Source organism: Glandiceps talaboti, chromosome 4 (assembly GCF_964340395.1).
Source record: "Glandiceps talaboti chromosome 4, keGlaTala1.1, whole genome shotgun sequence".
Taxonomy (NCBI): domain Eukaryota; kingdom Metazoa; phylum Hemichordata; class Enteropneusta; family Spengelidae; genus Glandiceps; species Glandiceps talaboti.
In genome coordinates, this window is record NC_135552.1 from 27562181 (window position 1) to 27581674 (window position 19494).

General features: G+C 36.3%; 2 protein-coding genes across 3 annotated transcripts in view; both read left to right on the plus strand.

The window, feature by feature from the left end:
- Nucleotides 1-8819, plus strand: part of LOC144434080 (uncharacterized) — an 11682-nt gene extending 2863 nt beyond the window's left edge. For both annotated transcript variants that reach the window (XM_078122536.1, XM_078122535.1), the window contains 6 exons: nucleotides 355-504; nucleotides 1978-2293; nucleotides 2873-2952; nucleotides 3579-3797; nucleotides 6271-6396; nucleotides 6799-8819. In XM_078122536.1, the coding sequence (XP_077978662.1) occupies nucleotides 355-504; nucleotides 1978-2293; nucleotides 2873-2952; nucleotides 3579-3797; nucleotides 6271-6396; nucleotides 6799-7910 (2003 nt within the window). In that variant the 3' untranslated portion in view covers nucleotides 7911-8819. The remainder of the gene's footprint in view (nucleotides 1-354; nucleotides 505-1977; nucleotides 2294-2872; nucleotides 2953-3578; nucleotides 3798-6270; nucleotides 6397-6798) is intronic.
- Nucleotides 8820-10544: 1725 nt separating this feature from the next.
- On the plus strand, nucleotides 10545-19398 carry LOC144434436 (uncharacterized). Its single transcript, XM_078122885.1, has 5 exons — nucleotides 10545-11022; nucleotides 13891-13997; nucleotides 16915-17096; nucleotides 17642-17786; nucleotides 18712-19398. The coding sequence occupies exons 1-5, from the start codon at nucleotides 10545-10547 to the stop codon at nucleotides 19060-19062; spliced, it is 1263 nt and encodes a 420-aa protein (XP_077979011.1). The 3' UTR covers nucleotides 19063-19398.
- The last annotated feature ends 96 nt before the right edge of the window (nucleotides 19399-19494 follow it).

Below are 19494 nucleotides of genomic sequence, written 5' to 3' on the forward strand. Positions count from 1 at the left end.
ACATTAAGCATACACTGTTCTATGCTGTACTGTGCTATTCGAAGCAGTCGCATTTGACCTCAAGTGTTTTGGTTGTACCCTTGCCACAAATCCAGGGGAAAACATTACATATTTTAGTAAGGGTTATACTCAATTCAGTATATCAAATCTAGAGGTACGTGTAATACAAAGTACAGCATGTTCATTTCCCTCACTAATTTATTTATTCGTGCAAATAAAACGGTTTCATGTGGACATATTTTCCTGAGCATGACGAGTGGACCTGGTGAACGCATTGACTTGAATGTCATTGTGGTATACATTAAATTAGTGATAGTTATATTTCCTTTCTCCAACTTCTACTACCTAACATAGCTGACTCGAACGATGCAGGGTTTATTTGTGAAGAGGGAGATGAGTGTGTTCCTTTGGATCGCCGTTGTGATGGCGTCACCGACTGTTTTGATAGATCTGATGAACTCGACTGCAACTATCCAAATCCGAGTCAACCACTTCCAAAACAGAGTAAGTTGACTCTTGAATATGTAGGTGAAATGTATATAACATAAAGGTTTTAATTCAAATAGTTATTGTACCAAAATGTCAAAATTTCAAGATGTAATATGTTCAGGACTCTGTTAATTTCAACATCGACGAGTTTATTATACAGGATATACCATATTGTCCACATTGGCGTTTTGCGAGTGTAGGTGGAATTCTAAACGTATGTTTTACATTCACCACAGATGTTTGCAATAAATATTTATATTACAAATACTATGTTGACTTCTTTTACCAGTATGATTAAGGTTATACAATACATATGTGATACTATTGAGATTAATATCCGCAGACGGAAATTATTACCAAATGGTAAATGTGTTTGAACTATGAAAGTATAACAAGAACGGAAAAGTATGAAATTAAATGTTAATTGAAATGGTGATTTGGACTACGTCAAATGTGTACGCCCTTGGGATGTATACTGGTTTACAGCAAACGTGATATGGACTTGGTATATTAGTCTACATCGCCCTTACTTACTAAGGATCCATCCCCTTACTTACTAACGGTAAATGGGGTTATATAGCACTTTACAGAGCTAAATAAACTATATAGATAGTGAATTTACTCTTACAGGAATATCGCTGTTTGCTTCTTTGGTACCAATAAATATAAGCGAGCGCACATACAGTAATACACACGCCACTTTATTTCATTCCGTGCCGAGATCACTCCAGCACCACAGGAATACTTAAACCACGCCCAAGTTATGTCTATGATTCGCCAGCTTGCTGCCCTGACCGGACTCTTCCCTCAACCCAGTTCTTTCTCAAACTGGCCATGGTCTCCCTCTCTAGTTCTCTCTGGCCTTTAAAACTGATTAGCTGCAAGTGGAACGTTTTTGAAAATGTTGTGTTTGAGATAATAATTTAGTCATAATGTCATACACCCTGAATCCACTGTCATTTAAACACACACGTGTCGCAATACACATGGTATGGTGCAATTCATCAAATCAAATTGATGAATTACAAATACATCGCACCCTAAAATCAACTCTCTAATGAATCACCATTTCGAATTACTACTATACTACATATATATAAAATATACTTCGATTGACATGCGCAATGTCTAATTAATTATTACAATTTATTCACCGAAGATTGTTAAAATACAAATACTTAAACACCGTACCATATATAATTAAAGGTAGGTTATATCCATAAATAGTACAACAACGGGTTGAAGTCATGGTTGCATTTGGGCGCTGATTTTAGGGTGTGGACTCAAAAATCAATTTGATGGGATTTATTACACCATACTATGTGCACAGCTTCACAAATACATTTACCAACAGACAGTTATGAGTAAGTTATGACATTGTATATGACAATAGTTTCAAAACACGTTGCAGCTGCGGCTAGTGTACCTGTTTCGTCTTGTCATAGAGATGTGATATACTGACTTTGAGTTGTCACTGTTTTAAAAAAGATGCGGTTTATGGTCCCTATAGCAGTGAGTGTGCCGTCTACTATGTCTTTACCAGAAGCTTATCATGGCACCATGCTAGACGACAATGCAACCATGACGGTGGAACTTTAGTCCACATATCAAGCGAACACATCCAGAAATTCCTCACAAACGTACTCAAAGACAATCAATTAGACGTTCTTGATTACTGGATTGGCTTACGTGATAAAAAGGAAGAAGGCAATTGGAAATATGGTGATATTAAAGATGCTTGCTATTCTAACTGGAAAGAAATTGTTTCTGGAAAAGCAACCAGACGGGATTGCGCAGTCATGTTGTAAGTAGAATGAAAACATGTGTAGCCCAAGAGACTTGGCTATTTGCGAAAGTGTAGTTTGGGCGAACGAACAGTCTGACCCGGAAGACAAATCTCTGGGCTTGAACATTTCGAGATTGATTAATAATTTATATAAAGTTACACGTTTATAAAGTGCTGTAAACAATAAATATCGTGATCATAGCAGTATAATTAATACCCCAGGCAGACTTATAAAAGCTCAGCGGTCATTTACACTTCTCCGACAATCCATTGCCGCCTCAGAAGTCGAATGGGCTTAGAACATTAGCATAGCAATCTCTGTCCTACCAGGTACCAATTATACAGTTGCATTGACTAGGCACAGTGGTTGTTCAAATCCTGCGAAAGGACTTTAGCCATTCAGAACCAAATGACAGCGGCATTGGTACTATAATTTAGTAGTAGTTGTAGTAGTAGTAGTAGTAGTAGTAGTAGTAGTAGTAGTAGTAGTAGTAGTAGTAGTAGTAGGTTCCGAAGCACCACAAGACTCTAATATTTCTGTAACTGTGTGTTTAATTTTTGGTTAAATCACCCTGTTTCTTCATTCTATGTATGTAGACATGGTTTTGATTATGAATGGGACCACGATAAATGTAAACAGAAGCATCCGTTTATTTGTCAGTATTCGCCAGATCAAGGTAACTCGGCAGTCTATTTCATAGTGAATATTCGCCACATGAATAATCTTTCGTTAAGAACTTTATCAATACTAATACATGCAAATTACATATCACAGGTTTCCATTCTGCTTTGTGTATACACATTTGAATATACTGGAAACCAAAAAGTCTATGCTATATTTCGATTTTACTCTGCGTCTTTCAAAAAGATGGCAAGTGTTATCACAATGCTTATAATATATTCTCCGGTACGATTAGCATAATAGAATTTTTGTCTCTATTCCAAGACACTTGTTTTTTGTCGGTTGGTATATGTATGTTCGTTGCTTGTTTGTGCGAAAGTATTTTTCTACAGATTTATCGATAATATAATCATGGTAGTACAATATTTACCATGTTTCCAATCTTTTGCTCACCATGCCAGTCGAGAGATAGTATGTCTACTTCGTTAGATCTGTGACTCTGCTACGCTCGTTTACAAATAGTGAACGTTCAATACAGTGAAGAGTGTAACAGCGTCAGATCCAACCAAATAGGCAGGCCAGTTGAAAGTTTGAAAGTAGTAGAAAGCACTATCTTGTGATCATCGTCACGGTCATCTTATCAGATGGCATCATTGTTGTAATTGTCATAATTGTGAACAGTTTCAGACCAATGTCTAGAGGAAGATTCGTCGTATTTTTACTGCGATGATGGAGAATGTCTGCCTCGGGAATTCAAATGTAATGGAGTGAGAGACTGTCCAGATGGTTCTGATGAAATCGACTGTTTTTGTTGCCTTGAAAAATGCATGGATATTGATATTACATGTGATGGTGTTTACCACTGCCATGATCGTACTGATGAGAAAGTTTGCAAACCAGGTAGAATCTTTTCTGTTTTTTATTATCAAATTTTCCCTCCTACGATTTAATAGTTGGTACAACTCGTCATTTTCTGATGATCAAACTTTGCTACATTGGTACCTGAGCACCGTGTCAAAGTTGTACTGTTAGCATACTTAGTCTACAGGTTAGAACTCGCATTCGTTGTCTTTAAAATTGAAGCATTTGTCGGGTTCTCAACTTTGTACCTTTTAACGAAATACACGCCCAATTTATTAATAAATTTCCTACTTTTGACATGTTTGTTTAATACAGTACGGTTACTCTATTGTTCACATTGTTTTCCTACGACATACATATGGTTATATTATTTCACTCTATTTGTAAATTAAGGGACAGATGGTATCATAACCTGTCGACCATTTCTAGAATTAGAACGGATATCGGATATCGAAAGAGAAAGTATTAGTGTCAGAAATTTCAGAACTAAACGTACACGTTTGTCAATATAGATAATGCCCAGATAAACCTCAGACCAGTGTAAATGCAACAATTAGGGGGACCTCTAATGTTAACGTAACCCTCCTCCAATGTTACTCTCTCTCCACTTTGTACACGGGATCGACTTGGACTTGAAAGGGAATTAGCTCAAACTGCACACAATGTTCATGGTTAACCTGGATCATTTAGAAGTAGCCACGGAGCAGATATGGAAGCTCCTTGTCTAGGCCTAGCTGTTGCATTCAGCTCTCTCACTTCCAAAGAATGAATTCATAATTTATTTCAACATAAAATTCTTATAAACACAAAATATACAATACTCAAATGATTGGGTGATAAAATAATCAGCACCATAAATGAATAAAACGGAAGTGTTGCCGTCGTCTTAATTCAATGCAAATGATATTGACAAATATGAAAACTAGCTAAACAATGTGATCACGTTATTGTTCTTCCAGCTGCCTGTAATCAGTCATTATTTGACACTGTTGATCTTATAATAACTTAATGTTGTCATCTTAGAAGAATACTATTCGCGATATGCAAACATTTGTTCTAAGTATTAATTCATGACAGCTGAGAGTTCACGGTGACCTCGCAAAACATCAAAACTTAGCGAATATTAGAAAGCTGTGTTCTGTCACTGTGACCTCGCAAAACATTAAAACTTTGCGAATATCAGTAAGTTGTGTTCTGTCATCCGTAACATAAATACCAAAGAGGCACTGTTTTTCAACCAGTCAACTAACAACTTACTATACTAGATGCATAATTTTAAACAACGCGAACTGAGCTGTGATACTGTATTTTGGTAACCTTCAGTTAATGCTCACCCACATAAAGTATCACCCACGCCAGATAAACGGATATTTTCTGCAAATTATTAAGTTCTGATGGTACTCATTGAGGGAGTTGGATCTGCGATACAGTATAGCTATTATTTATGATATTATGAGCTGGATTCTGTGAAAAATTACGTCTCTTGTCAAAAAGAGGAAACCTAACTTCATCAAGTAACAAACTATCATTGAATACGTTACAATTGTATACATATAAATAGTAGTTATTCAATTAATTCTTCTCGTTTCCATTCTGTATTCCATATTGCTCGCTATTGTCATTACTTTTGGTTTTTGGAGCTGTGAAAAATATAGAAAGTCCAAACATTTTTACATTGTTTTAATCGCCATCAACATTTTCTCTAACTCATTATCTAACCTCTATGAATATATAGTACTAGTTTCAGTTTGTTCACGGACAATTTTTTCTTGTCTGTTGTTTGTGCCAGCATGTATCAGTGTTCAGGTATTATCTGTGCCAGGAGTGGGTGATACGAGGTAGGGTGGGTGGGCCCAACATATCTGGTGATATGTTACATGTACAGAGTGTCTCTACATGATAATGTTTGCTCTTATTTTGTATGTACATACTTCATTATAATCCTACCATGATATCTCAATAATCAGTTGTGTCGAAAAAAATCAGTTTTCACGGAAGATTGGAAGATATTAATAGTCAATTATCAAGTATGAATTCAACAGAATAATATAATGGGGACATAAGTCAAGTGCATATACGTTTGTTGGGGTAATTTCTGCTGGAGTATACTTAACCACCAATTGGTTGATCTTGGTAGTACACGGGACAGAACTCTATGTGCTCAGTTAATACGGGAACGATTCGATGACAAAATGTCATTCCGTATACTAAAACGTCAAGGCAACTCCTACCATGTCTTCAATATAGGCAAACATGAAAGAAGACGGGTTTAATACCATATCGAAGTCGTAAACAATATACTAGAATAACTTAATCAAGGTTCAATGTACATATACTTTTACCCAGGAAAAGAAAGCTTTACAATTTCACTTGTGTCTCTTAAAATGCGACATGCAACTATGAGTATGGCATAGTTGTTTGAGAAGGTTGGAATATTGTAATTTGTCATTCAACTCACCAAATGTCAATGTTCTCTTTAAGTCTTACATTAGCCTTGTTTCTTCATGGTTAGGCATTACAAGTGACTGTATGGGAGCCGACAAGTTCCTTTGTCAAGTTGGCATGTGTATCTCGTCATCACTGACCTGCGATGGTCGATTAGACTGTAGACCCAGTGGCATTGATGAAGGACTTACAGGTATATATCTAAACATATCTTCTCTTCAATTTATTTATCACCTTTCATATGATCAACTTCAGAGTTCCAAGTTTCACAGGTCCACACAAGTTAGGCTTTCTAGTATAAATTGTTACTACGTACATGTTTGTAATTCATCGTTCTTCTACATTGCTAGCAGTAGTCTTCTAACAACGCTTTGCATCAGCTGAATTGCATAATTGTATCGATACATTTAGCTTTATAATGTGAGTCTTTTTATATAATCCGATGTCATTTATCAAGTTAACTACACTAAATATATAAGAGTTGGTGCTTCAATCCTTTGGACTTGTTGGTGTTCAGGCACTTTGTGTTATCTCTACTCAAATTGCGTCCAACCGTTTTTCAACTGTAATCACCTTTTCACTTATAACACATTAGGTCCTCTAACTTGTGAAAGTACTGAACCACCTGAAATCATAGTGACCGGAAACTTTCAGCGTGGAAGGCAAATAATTCCTACGGCTGGACTTAATCAGCTTGACGTTTTCGATATGGATGATTCCACGTACCTTGCTTTACCAAGCCCAAACAACAACGAAGTATACCTTTACGAATATAGTGTTGACGACGGGCAGTTCGTACAGTACCAAGTGCTAGACGTGATCACAGCTTTCGACGTAGAATATTTCAAAATTGCTGACGAACATTTTCTTGCATTTGCAGTTAACTTTGAGGATACTGACTCTGTTGTCTACAAGTGGGACGGGGCAAATTTTCAATTCCTTCAAAATTTACAGTCAACTGTGTACAATTTTATAGACGTTCACACATTCAGCCACACCAATGCTAATGGTGATACGTATTTTCTTGCTTTGAGTGCTCGCCCGTTGCTTGGAGACACCAGAGTTGTCATTTTCGAATGGCAAAACGAACAATTCCAGATTAAACAAGAAATCCTTGCAGATAAAATATCATCTACGTCCTCATTTTCGGAAAATGGTTCTACTTTCTTAATTATTTCTGATTTGGGCAATGATTTAGATGTAAATGTAAATGTAACAACAAAAATCTTCCAATTTAATGAAGGATCTTCCAGCTTTGAAATTTACCAGGTTCTACCAGTGTCTGGAAGCTCCTACGCAACTGAGCCATTCCGATCTCCAGAGGGCGTTCTGTATCTCTTCGACATGATTTCACGAAGTAACTCGGAAAACACTTATCAGACTTCATCGCCATTGTATATTTGGACCAATGACGATGACGAATTCGTGTTGCACCAGTCAATTCCAACGTATGCTGCTTCCATGTCGTGTCCATTTATTATAAATGGAGAATTATTTCTGTTGAGTACGAGTGGGGAGGCCGAGGGAGATGATAGCGGATTTCAACCTTCTATTCTCTACAAACAAATAGCCTCTTACTTCCATACGTACCAAGTGTTTACTACTAGAGCACCGAAAGATTGTGCAGCCTTCAAAATTGGTGATGACCAATTCCTCTTCATCCCTGATCCGTTCAGAAGTAGTGTTTACTATAAATGGAATGCATAAGTTTGAAATTCTTCTGCACTAACAGACGCATGTATACTGATATATCCTAAATGATAATTTTTTAATGTGGTCATCATGTTTCGAACATTGATATATTCATTAGAATTATATACTTGTTATTATAGTCTAACATAAAATTGACTTATGCCAAAAGAGTTACAGAAAATTGGGTATTTGTACCGATAATTCTTATGGTGAATGTCTCCATACTATAGAATATTAGTTCTAATTTACAATGGATGTTGTTAATTTCACACTCCAATTTGCTAGTACAACACATTAATGGTAGAGTCGGTATGATGTTTTATAATTTTACATTAAATCTGGAAGCATGGGTCTTTATGGGTGACAGCTCAGACCACTGCAGTACTGCAACTATTGTAACTTCTATAATTTACTAGAAGTATTATACCATATACATGCTGCGTACTCCCGGGTTTTCGCCAGCAGTAGGATCAAAATTTATTGAAATAGATTTGTCTAACAGAATTTAAGAATGCTATACACTTCAGTGTGAAACAGTTGTCTTGAATAGTCAGTCTTCATCCATCAAATACTGTATTTCTGTTATCACCCATGATGCAATAGCCTGAGCAAAGATACACTATAAATGCACAAGATCAACTTGATGCTTCTCTGAAATCACAAATAATTGCACGTGATGTAAAATCATGACATGACTCTCCAGAACCCATAGTTTATGAAAATGTTTCTATTTCCTGGAGTGGCATTCCCCTTTACGATAGCACTAAATGCGAGAACCTGCAGGATTGAAACCCTTGCTTTGAACAGAAACGTCAACAGGCAACAACGAATCTCAGTAGCAGTGGTCTGAGGTGACAGTTACAAATTAGACGTTTTAATAATATATCACTTTATTGTATTCGTAAAATCTATTTATTACGTCTGTACCGGTTATGATCTGCATAATAAAAGTTGCTATTAGCAGCAACAAAAGAATCCGTTTGTTGAGTTTTTGTCATAATTCCATGATATGGCCGCCTTTGGCGCTCTGTCAATTGTTACTTCACAGAGCGATTATGTTAGAAAATGGGGAAACAAAACACGATGACAACAAACTTGTACGGTTCCTAAAAGTATGAAAAATGAATAATTCGACGACATTGGTCATTGCATCTAAAATGTCTGAGATGAAAACAATATGTTGGACCAACTTAGAAATAGTGATGTGAAATGAAATATATGAATGTATGTTTCTAGTAACTAAGTAAAGTGATTCAAACGATAATAAGGTTCAACCTGCTCGTACCTCTCCAACCAGGACACTTGTCAAATCATGACAAACATTTTCAAACTCATGTCAGGGACCAGGCAGTTTCGTTAGCCTGTGGTACATATATACATTTGTTCTTGACGGTCTGTTCCTTTCATAAGTTTTTTAAACATTACTTCATGTAAGGGTTCAAACATAACTGTACATATAATTATACATATAATACATGTATTACCTAGCTACCACACTAGTTACAGAACCAGTCTGATTAAAATCCGATGTAGATGTCGGCTAATCGTTCATTGCTATTTTACCTTCGTTATTTTGCCTGAATTGACCTTCTTGGTACATGTTTACATTTTTTAGCCTGGTCGCCTCCTCTAAAAAATGTAAACATGTACAAAGAAGGTCAATTCTGGCAAAATAACGAAGGTAAAATAGCAATGAACGATTAGCCGACATCTACATCGGATTTTAATCAGATTGTTACAGAACAATATGCCATGTAAGTGTTTGGCTGTTTCACAATCAGTGCGTCACTTACTAGTATCTTGCACTTTGGGGCAAAAGTGAACTTGAAGGTTTTGTTATCGTAATCTTCATACTAATCTAAATTGTTCTAGTCTCTCCGGTATGAATTTTTCAGAAGGGGTGAACATACTTCCTATTTCGGACACTATATGTATCGACACCACAACTCAAATTCAAGTTTCTATTGTACACTACGTATGACCTCCTAAAGCGCTCTAACACATGATCAGTAACTTTACTATACATGCAATATCGATGCCCCTATACCAATGTTACAGGCCCACTTTTATAACATGGAAAACTTATTCAAAAAGTTATATTTACTTTAGCGTTTCTAAGCTTGGCAATATATATCTCAGAGGCTATGAATAACCTAAAAATTGCCTAAATAGAAACAAAAAACTGCAAATCTGCTGGGGACCCCTTGTACTCCATCACCCCAGAGGTCACTCATTCGTTAAACCAACAAGAAGATTCACCAAAATTGGTAAAAAAAAACTTCATAGGACCCCCCATAAGAGGTAGACATGTCCAAGCCTCAAATGAAAGTTCTTCCCTCCACCTCTTACTGTCAAGATGCTATGAAACTTTATTTCAAAAATGTTTCAACCATGCGTAGTTGCTTTTTTACAATTGTTAGAGCTGTCTTTTAAAGCTTGCAAATTATTGTTCTGAAAGTGTCTGTTAATAGCCTGAAAATTGGCTTTAAGAGTAAAAGTCCTCCAGGGCTTCTAGGGGGAGAACCCCTAGAACCCCCCCCCCCCATAAGAGGTAGACATGTCCCAGTCTCAAATCAAAGTTCTTTCCTCCACCTCTTACTATCAAGATGCCTGAATCTCAATCTGACGCCAACTTTATACTCGCTAAAGATGGCAGAAGACGACCAGAGACGACCTAAAGTTCGACGTTTTACACGTAACGAAGAAGAAGAAGAAGCATTAAGTGAAAAAATGCAACGTTTTTGGGAGAAATTCTCATCAAATAATTCACCGAAGTCAATCTCTTCTCCTTGTTCGCGTTCGAAAGAGGACGGATGCTGTAAATATTGCCCAATGAACGCACTCCGCGGCAGAAATTTGCAGTGTGCGTCAGCTTGGACTGAAAAACAAGCCGGGGCATTGAAATATATGTGTCGTCGTTTCCCACCTTTCATAGATGATCACGCGCAGTTCGATGATTATTATCGTCATTTGACTGATACCAGGATGACCCTTCTGTCATGTTTTACTCCGATAGTACAGTGGTTGTTCAACAGTGTTCGCGTGAAAACACCAGCTGGCGTCGTTCACGCGGTTCCTGTAAGTGTAAGTGATGCTGTCAAGGGCGAAATACAGTCAGAACTCGAAGGTAAACGACATATTATATTATTCCATAATACTCATCTACACTCGCACTAAATTTGACGTCTTTGCTAAGTATGAAATGTACATGTCTAGTGATCCCTGACATTAGCGTATGTACTACGACTCTGTACGAGTAATCCGACAAATCACATGTGCAACTCGTATAAAGTTGGCTTCAGATTCAGATTCAGGTAGCGTCATATTGAGCCTCAGATCCGAAGACGCCCGACGGAATAATACTGTTGAGACTACAGGGAAAGATACCACTTCACAAACTTTTGATGGAAGGTGGAATGTCTCTGCTTGCACAAGTTTTAAGTTTTAAATTTAAATTTTTAAAAATGGCAACCTATTATGCACATAAACTTAATTTTTACTGACACCTTTACTGACATGTACATTATTGGCAAAATCTATCAACCAACAGTGGCTGAACTTGGGGATATCAATGTCTTAGTGACAAGTATTTCAATATTATTTCACGTATTTTGTGTTCTATGACATACATGATGTGCTTATCCATTTTCGTCGTGATACGATCCAATATGGCTGCCTGGCAGTCATTTTGTTTGCAAATTTTCCATGTCCAAAGCCATAACTCAGACATGCTTGAACAGATCTCATTCAAAGTTGGTATGAGGACAGTGTTCTATGACATACATGTGCATATGCATTTTGTCTGTCTCAATCCTTTTTGTGAATTGGGGAAAAATAATGCCCTCTGACCAGGCCGTAGGAAAATTCCCCAAACTGTAAACTGTGTTGAATAAATGACAGAGTATGCCACTTAGATTTTGACAACAATGTTTATAAAATTCTGGAGGGATACCGTCAGAACCAGGTGACTTTTCCTGTTTTCAAATTTTTAATACTTATTTCCATTTCCTCCTCTGTGATAGGATAATTCAATATGTCATCAGAATCCAGGTCATTGTGAACAGAAGAAAAATCTCTATTCTCAAAACTTGTCAGGTAGATTCAAAAAGTTTCCAATGATCAGAATAATCGTAATTGAGATTATTAGTAGGATTAAATAAAGATTTGAAAAACTACAACCATTCAAGTGAACTAATGGAGGACGGAATAGAAACCCTGGTTTGTCTGATAAAACCCCAAAAATGTCTACTATCCTTATCTTGTGCTGCTTTATTGAACTCCGAAATTCTATTGTCACAACATAGTTGTTTTTTCTTCTTGATCAATGTTTTATACTCGCTTCTCAAAGTCTTGTAAAATTCTAGATCATTTAGAGACCTTGTGCACCTGAACAACCTCAACACTTTCTGTAAATTTATCTTGGCACATCTACAATCTCCATCAAACCACTCATTTACAGGATGTTTGGGACGTTTCTTATCTGACCTAGTACCTCTATCGGGAAGTAGTCCATAGAAGAGATCATTAAATTTAAATAAAGCTTCATCTACACCAAAATGCTCCAAGTTCATATAAATTGCTCGAATTCTACGTTCATATACACCATTTGATAAATCGTCCTTGAATTTATTACACATCTCTTCACTAACTTTAAATCTACGATATATTGGACTATCCTGTTGTTGGTCTACACTTTGTCATCTGAATGATCCTCAGTATCGAGCTTTTAATACAATTTTCCCATTCAAATTACTAGAGAAAACATGAAATCAGTTTTCCCCTATCCATTAATTTGTGGATTCTCAATTTTCTATAATCGGCAATAACATGTCCTCATCAATTGTCCTTAATACAGGTGCACCACAAGGGTGTGTTCTGTCCCCACTTCTATATTCATTGTACACATACGATTGTGTTTCCAGTCAACCAAGTACATCAATAATTAAGTTCGCGGATGATACTACTGTGGAAGGTCTTATTGAGAACTCAGACGAAAGTGCATATCGCAATGAAGTTAATAATCTTGTTAGCTGGTGCTCAGAAAATAACCTTGATCTCCATGTTTCAAATCAAAAGAAATGGTCATTGACTTTCGGAAAAACAAATCTGATAACATCCTGAAAAGGGCACACCAACGTCTTTACTTTCTGGGGCGGTTAAAAAAGTTCGGAATCAACAAAAGTATAATGGTTCAATTCTACAGAGCAGTTATTGAAAGTTTACTAACTTTTTCAATAACAGTTTGGTTTGGAGCCGCATCCAAAAGTTATAAATTGAAGCTGAACAAGATCGTGGCCACTGTATTGAAAATAATTGGCACAGATTTGCCATCTCTTGAAAAGCTCTACCACCAACGAATTGTCTGCAGAGCCTCTGACACTGACAGTATACATCCCACAAATGACCTTTTTCAGTTGCTCCCTTCTAGCCGCCACTATCAATCCTTAAAAGTCGGTATGTTTTAGCAACAGTTTCTTCCCACGCACAGTTCAGTCACAGTCATGATAATCTTTTAATTCACTATTGCATAGTTTTAACAGTTTTAACAGTTTTACTCTTGTCTCATATCGCTAGTTTTGGTGTTGTCTTGTATGGATTTTAGATTGTTTGTTCTGAGCGACATTGCGACATTTTCCTAATGTATTTTTTTTAAATGATACAAAATGGAAATAAATATGTTATTATTATTATTATTATTATTATTATTATTATTATTATTATTATTATTATTAATTTTCATAACAGTAGATTTTTTGTAAAATTGTGACTATAGTATAAAAGTACAATATTTTACCAACTTTCTGTGTAAAATGTGTTTTAGAAGTGAGACATCATATGAAAGCACTAACCACTTTATTACATTGCTAAAACAAAACTGCATAGTGAAGAGCTGACAACAACTGAACCACTTCTACATGTTACCAAAATAAAAAATAAAAAAACAGCAGAGCTATTCTGACTGATAGGTCGCTTGTTTACTAATTTTCATCCACAGAGTCAGATTTTTTGAAGATTGTGGTAAAATTTTATGAAGAAACAAGGCACATGTCTATGGAAGAAATGAATCGAGATGTTTTGGCCAGCATTATTACTAATGCAAATGTAAGTTACACTCTTTTTACTCAGAGTTGGAACGATGAACTTCAAGTAAATATTCATCCACTCGAGTAACTTATCAAAACATCCTGATGTAAATCTTCATGAGTTGTTGGTCAATGAAACTCCTCAAAATATTCCTGCCGCAAAGGTCGCTGACACAATAGGGCTACTTCCCGTAGACACTTCACTTCAAGTGGGGGTTTTATTGTTCTTTTTAGCTCCGCTGTCTTAAAGTGTACATGCAAAGGTTCATAATTTTTTTCGTAATTATGTTTATTTTGCAATAAAAATAAAGGAAATCGGGTTTGTAATAGTACAATATAATTCTAACACAAGAAATTGCATGAAAAATGAGGCACTCTCGGCTCAGCCACAGAGCACCTTCAGGTAAGTACCTCTCATTTGCATATGGATAGGACAGCGTTCAGAACTTTATTACGTCACGCGTCATTGCAGGAACACAAACGCGTGCGTCAGTGTATCTTAACATGCAAAGCCATTATGGTCGAACCAGAAGGTCAACTTCACAACCCGTTTTCGCCAGAACCCGACATTGAATATTGGTCAGATTCCTCAAGCGTAGAGCACTACTACACTCCAGCATTAATATCTGATGGTGTGATTTAGCCAAATTCATTTGAACCGACTGCTAGCAGTAACGATAGTTCCTCTGGTAGTGAATGAGTGAGGAAGGTGTGGTAAACCACAGAGACTGATTGACACTGCTTTACAAGGTTTTTTTTCGATGTAAATTTCACAGACAAATGTAGTCATGGCTAGTACACATTATATGTAATAGTATACCTGTGTTTAAATATCCACCATGCAAGTTTAGTGCTTGTTTTCTGACTATGCCTTGCTGTCTTGTACGGCAACATGGACCATCCAGCGTATTGTTTACATCCTAGTGAAGCCAAGTTGTTTACATAAAGTGAAGGCTGTTATCAGCGTCCTTTGTTGACATAACTATTCAATGGGTGGAAAATAGCTCCTGCAGACAATCTAATCAAAACGAAAATTATCTAATTTTTCCGTACCCATCGAATATACCGAAATCGGATGAGAATGGCTTCAAGAGTTCCCCATAATATTCTCTCAAGTTGTTCAGATGTAGCATGTGTCGTAATAGTACATTCTATGACCATTCAAAATCTTCGCGAAAGTAGACCCACAAATTCGTTAGAGCAGAACGTTTTGTTGGATAACCATCCCTCTTGAAAGCTATGTGTACACCCACTTTATTTCATTTTTTACTGTGCTCATTACCATCCACACAGTGACATGAAGTGGTTTCATCTTCTTTCAAAGCATGTTCACTGAAGCCGGCCTGTGGTGTATTGCGTATTGTCTCCGACCATTTTTGTTTGAGTTTTTGATGGATAGACATGTCTTACGTTGTGGAAGTTATTTGACCTGGGAGCTGAAGCTTAGTGCTGACTGTACTTTGCTGTGTCCATCCACTTTTGACATGTGATTGGCATGACATAATAGTAATTGTTCGAGTAGACAAAATAATGGAAACAAAAATAGCAACATTATAATGGTAGTCAGTGTAATGTACAGCCACCAGCTAGTCAGTGTAATGTACAGCCACCAGCTAGTCAGTGTAATGTACAGCCACCAGCTAGTCAGTGTAATGTACAACCACCAGCTAGTCAGTGTAATGTACAGCAATCAGGTAGTCAGTGTAATGTACAACCACCAGCTAGTAAGTGTAATTTATAGCAATCAGGTAGTTAGTGTAATGTACAGCCACCAGCTAATTTGGTCTAAACATGTGAAAAAGATTTTGTCACTTCTCAATTTTCATCATGATGCAATCCAGTATGGCCGCCAGGAAGCCATTTTGTTTGCAAATTTTCCATAGCGCGAGCTATAACTCAGACATTTGTGGGCAGATCTCGTTGAAAGTTGGTATTAGGACAGCATTCTGTGACATACATGTGCATGTCAATTTTCATCACGATGCAATCCAATATGGCCACCAGGCGGCCATTTTGTTTGCAAGTTTTCCATGTCCAGAGCCATAACTCTGACATGTGTAGACTGATCTCATTCAAAGTTGGTATTATGACAGTGTTGTATAACATACATGTGCAATTTTCATCATGATACAATCCAATATGGCCACCAGTATGGCTGACTTTCAGTCATTTTGTTATGATTTTGTCTGTATCTTGAGCCACTGCTTTGACATGACTGGGGTGGTTTTTCGCAAACACTGTTTCATGACTTTCATATATGCACATCAATTTTTTTGGTGATATAATCCAAATATGGCCACCTGACAGCCATTCTCTTATGATTTGTTCATGTCCATAGCAATAATTTGCACATGACTTGACTGATTGCATTCAAAGCTGGTATGAAGACAATGTCCCATGACTTACATATGCACTTCAATTTTTTTCATGATACGATCCAATATGGTGGCCTGACAGCCATTTTCTTACGATTTTTCAAATCCATAGCATTACTCTGACATGATGTGATCGATTGTTACATTGATCACCAGCTCCCTAAAAATGGTTGAGACTGCATGGACTGTCATTTACAATGATTTGGTACACGGTACTCCATAGATTAGAAATATAGACGGTTAACTTTACTATGATGAAACTTTTAGCTGTGGTACTCTATTTTATGAATGTATCCCCTTAAGCGAACCACTTTTTGGTCAAAACATTTCAAACAAATAAGAATTATGTATGGCATAGGGAATAGGCATTGATTGTAATCAGCCAATCAAAAATATGTGTCCTCAATAGCTTCAGCACAATTGAATATTTGTTGAGTTATGTTTTATAGGTGGTAAAATAGTGCAACAGTTACTGAATATAACTTAAGGTGGAATATAGTTCAAGAAAAAATTCCCTGACTGCCAATGATCTTTACTTTTTTGTTTTGTTTATCCATTAAGTTTTCAGAAATTCCTGAACATGTTCGTACAGGTGTAATTTGCTTAGTCATGACATGGCTTGATATGTGTTTGATGCCAAAATTGCTGGAAGAAGAACAACTTCATAAGTTTATATCTAGGGTTATGGTCTTTGTATGCAGTATTGAGGGAAACCTAAGACAAACTGAGAACTTTGAAATAAAGTAAGTAAGATCCTTTCAAACATGGAAAGATGTGACTATTCACTGTATCTTCCTTTCCCAGTCTTACGAAAACCTAAAAAAAAAAAGTGTTGTCCAACATTTCAATACACAACATCTTTTAAAATCTTTAAAATCTGGCATATTTAATTACATGTATAACATGCTGTATATTTTTACTTGATGTAAAGGAAAGGCTCCTCTACACTCCTTGAACAAAATGTGTTATGAATATTAATTCTCAACATTGACATTTATTATTTTTCATATTTTGCTTTGCTGACTAAAGACACATCATGAGTCTTATCAATGTGATTGTCCTTGTATGACCTACATATGATATGTAAATGTGTCTGTTGAAAACGATATCATGAAATACCTGTCTGTGACTATAATAACATAACATGAAGTTGCATATTACATCATAGTAGACTTGAATCTATTTCTTTCAATTGTGATCCAGTAATATATAGTATGCATCATCTGTAATGGTCTGTCTGTATCATTTACACATAGCGTTAACATGTTTGAATCGCTCTTTTTTTCAGCACGGGAAGGTCTGCAAGGAGATATTTTGAAATGTCTGGCAAGAGGATTGCTTCTGAAACTGACGTGGAACTAGTAATTCAGCGTAAAGTTCCTGTGACTGAGCTATGCCAGAAAGACAAGTACAAATTATTGATCATGTGTGAGGTATGGTTTGTTTTTTGCATTGAGGCTGACTAAAGGAGTTAAAAAATGGGATGATGAAAAATGGTTTCTGTAGCAGTGATTTTAACCTTTATGTTAGCTTTAAAGTATTGGAACTTAAAGGTGCAATAGACATTTCAATGTGTGGGTTTTTGTTGCAGTTCGCCAAATATATGAATATCATCAGCTCACCCACAATTTATAAAATGTTGGTAGTGCAAGTGAGTTGGGTCAAATAGACAAGTTCAGTGATTGTACATATTGTAAATCAATATGCTTGCTTGTTTCACGACCAAACTGTTATAAATATGTCCACACATGTGTAACACGTTATCCACATTACCCTAACCTTTTATGATACTGATAGATACATCGTATTTAGAGCTGTTTCTTGGACATGCTTGGACATGACTGCTCTCTGGATGGGGTTTTCTCAAATATATATGCATGTCACTTTTATTTCATAATACAATGCAATCATATATGATCACAGGGCAGCTATTTTGTCACAATTTCTGATTTCATTTCCAAATCCATTATGTAGACATGCTTGAACAAATCAAAGTTAGGTTAAGGCCATTGTTCTTTTACTGTACTCATGTGTGAAATCCAATTTCTCTTCTATGTTTGGCTGGGGTCCTGGCTTTCGTCAAATTAGGCTAATCACATATCAGATATGAAAAGAACAATATTAGTCCTGTAATTCCTGTAAACAAGTACACTGCCTTTCATTGATATTATCAAGTATTTCTGTTCCAAAAGAATTCTCTTGTAGGAATGATTTGTTCTAACTTGAAAGCATATTGTAAACTTTTAGAACATTATTTATTGGAGACATTTATTCTGACTCTTTGGAATTGGATGTCTGGTACCGAAATTGAAGTTTTGAACAAAATTCTAATGCAACAACACTTTTTTTAATTTCTAGAACAAAGTCTATGCACCTAAAATAGATGTCAGATCATACCCACAAATGATTTGCCAGTTTTCATCAGCTGCCAAAGATTCACCATTTGAGACAGACGACCATTATATTACATACGGAGTATCTATGATTGGTATTGATTCTGTACTTCTGACAAGAGCACATGTTTGTAAGGAAATGTTAGAGAGGAAAGACAAGTGCCTTGAAGAGGAACCAGTATTTGCTGAGTCTTATTTGTTTCACAGATTGTGTTTGCATGACGATGTTGATGTTTTCGATCTTATCCCATTAATAACTGTTTACCTGGCAATTAAGAGTGTGTATTTACTTGATAAGAAAGTAAACGAACAATAGACTCGCATATTAATAATGTAAATTTATTACCTCCCTGTAAGGCAATGATAACTCATTAACAGCTTAAATTATGTAGATTCATATATCAAGGTTTCTTCTATATTAGAAACAAACAGCTTGATGGCTGTGTATAAAGTTGAGAAATTACAAACAAAACTTTCAAACTCAACTGAGTCTGAAAGGGTGATGGCACAGAACGAGATCTTGTGACATCATAACCAAGATAGATAGATAGCATCTTTCAATCACAGTGAACAAGGACTCAGGACTATACAAGGACTATTTTCTCGTCCCCTTCCCATATTTTGTTACTATGACATTTTTGTCTTTGTTAAATGAGTGGATTTTTGTTGCTATTAGTGAAAGGTGTTATGTACAATTTGAACATGAAATAAAGTTACAGATTGAAATGGTAGAGTACTTATATGAATT

Coding starts and splice junctions, on each gene's coding strand:
- LOC144434436 (XM_078122885.1), top strand. CDS start 10,545: ATGGCAGAAGACGACCAGAGACGACCTAAAGTTCGACGTTTTACACGT. Junction 13,998..16,914: donor GCATTATTACTAATGCAAAT/GTAAGTTACACT, acceptor TTATCCATTAAG/TTTTCAGAAATTCCTGAACA. Junction 17,787..18,711: donor AATTATTGATCATGTGTGAG/GTATGGTTTGTT, acceptor TTTAATTTCTAG/AACAAAGTCTATGCACCTAA.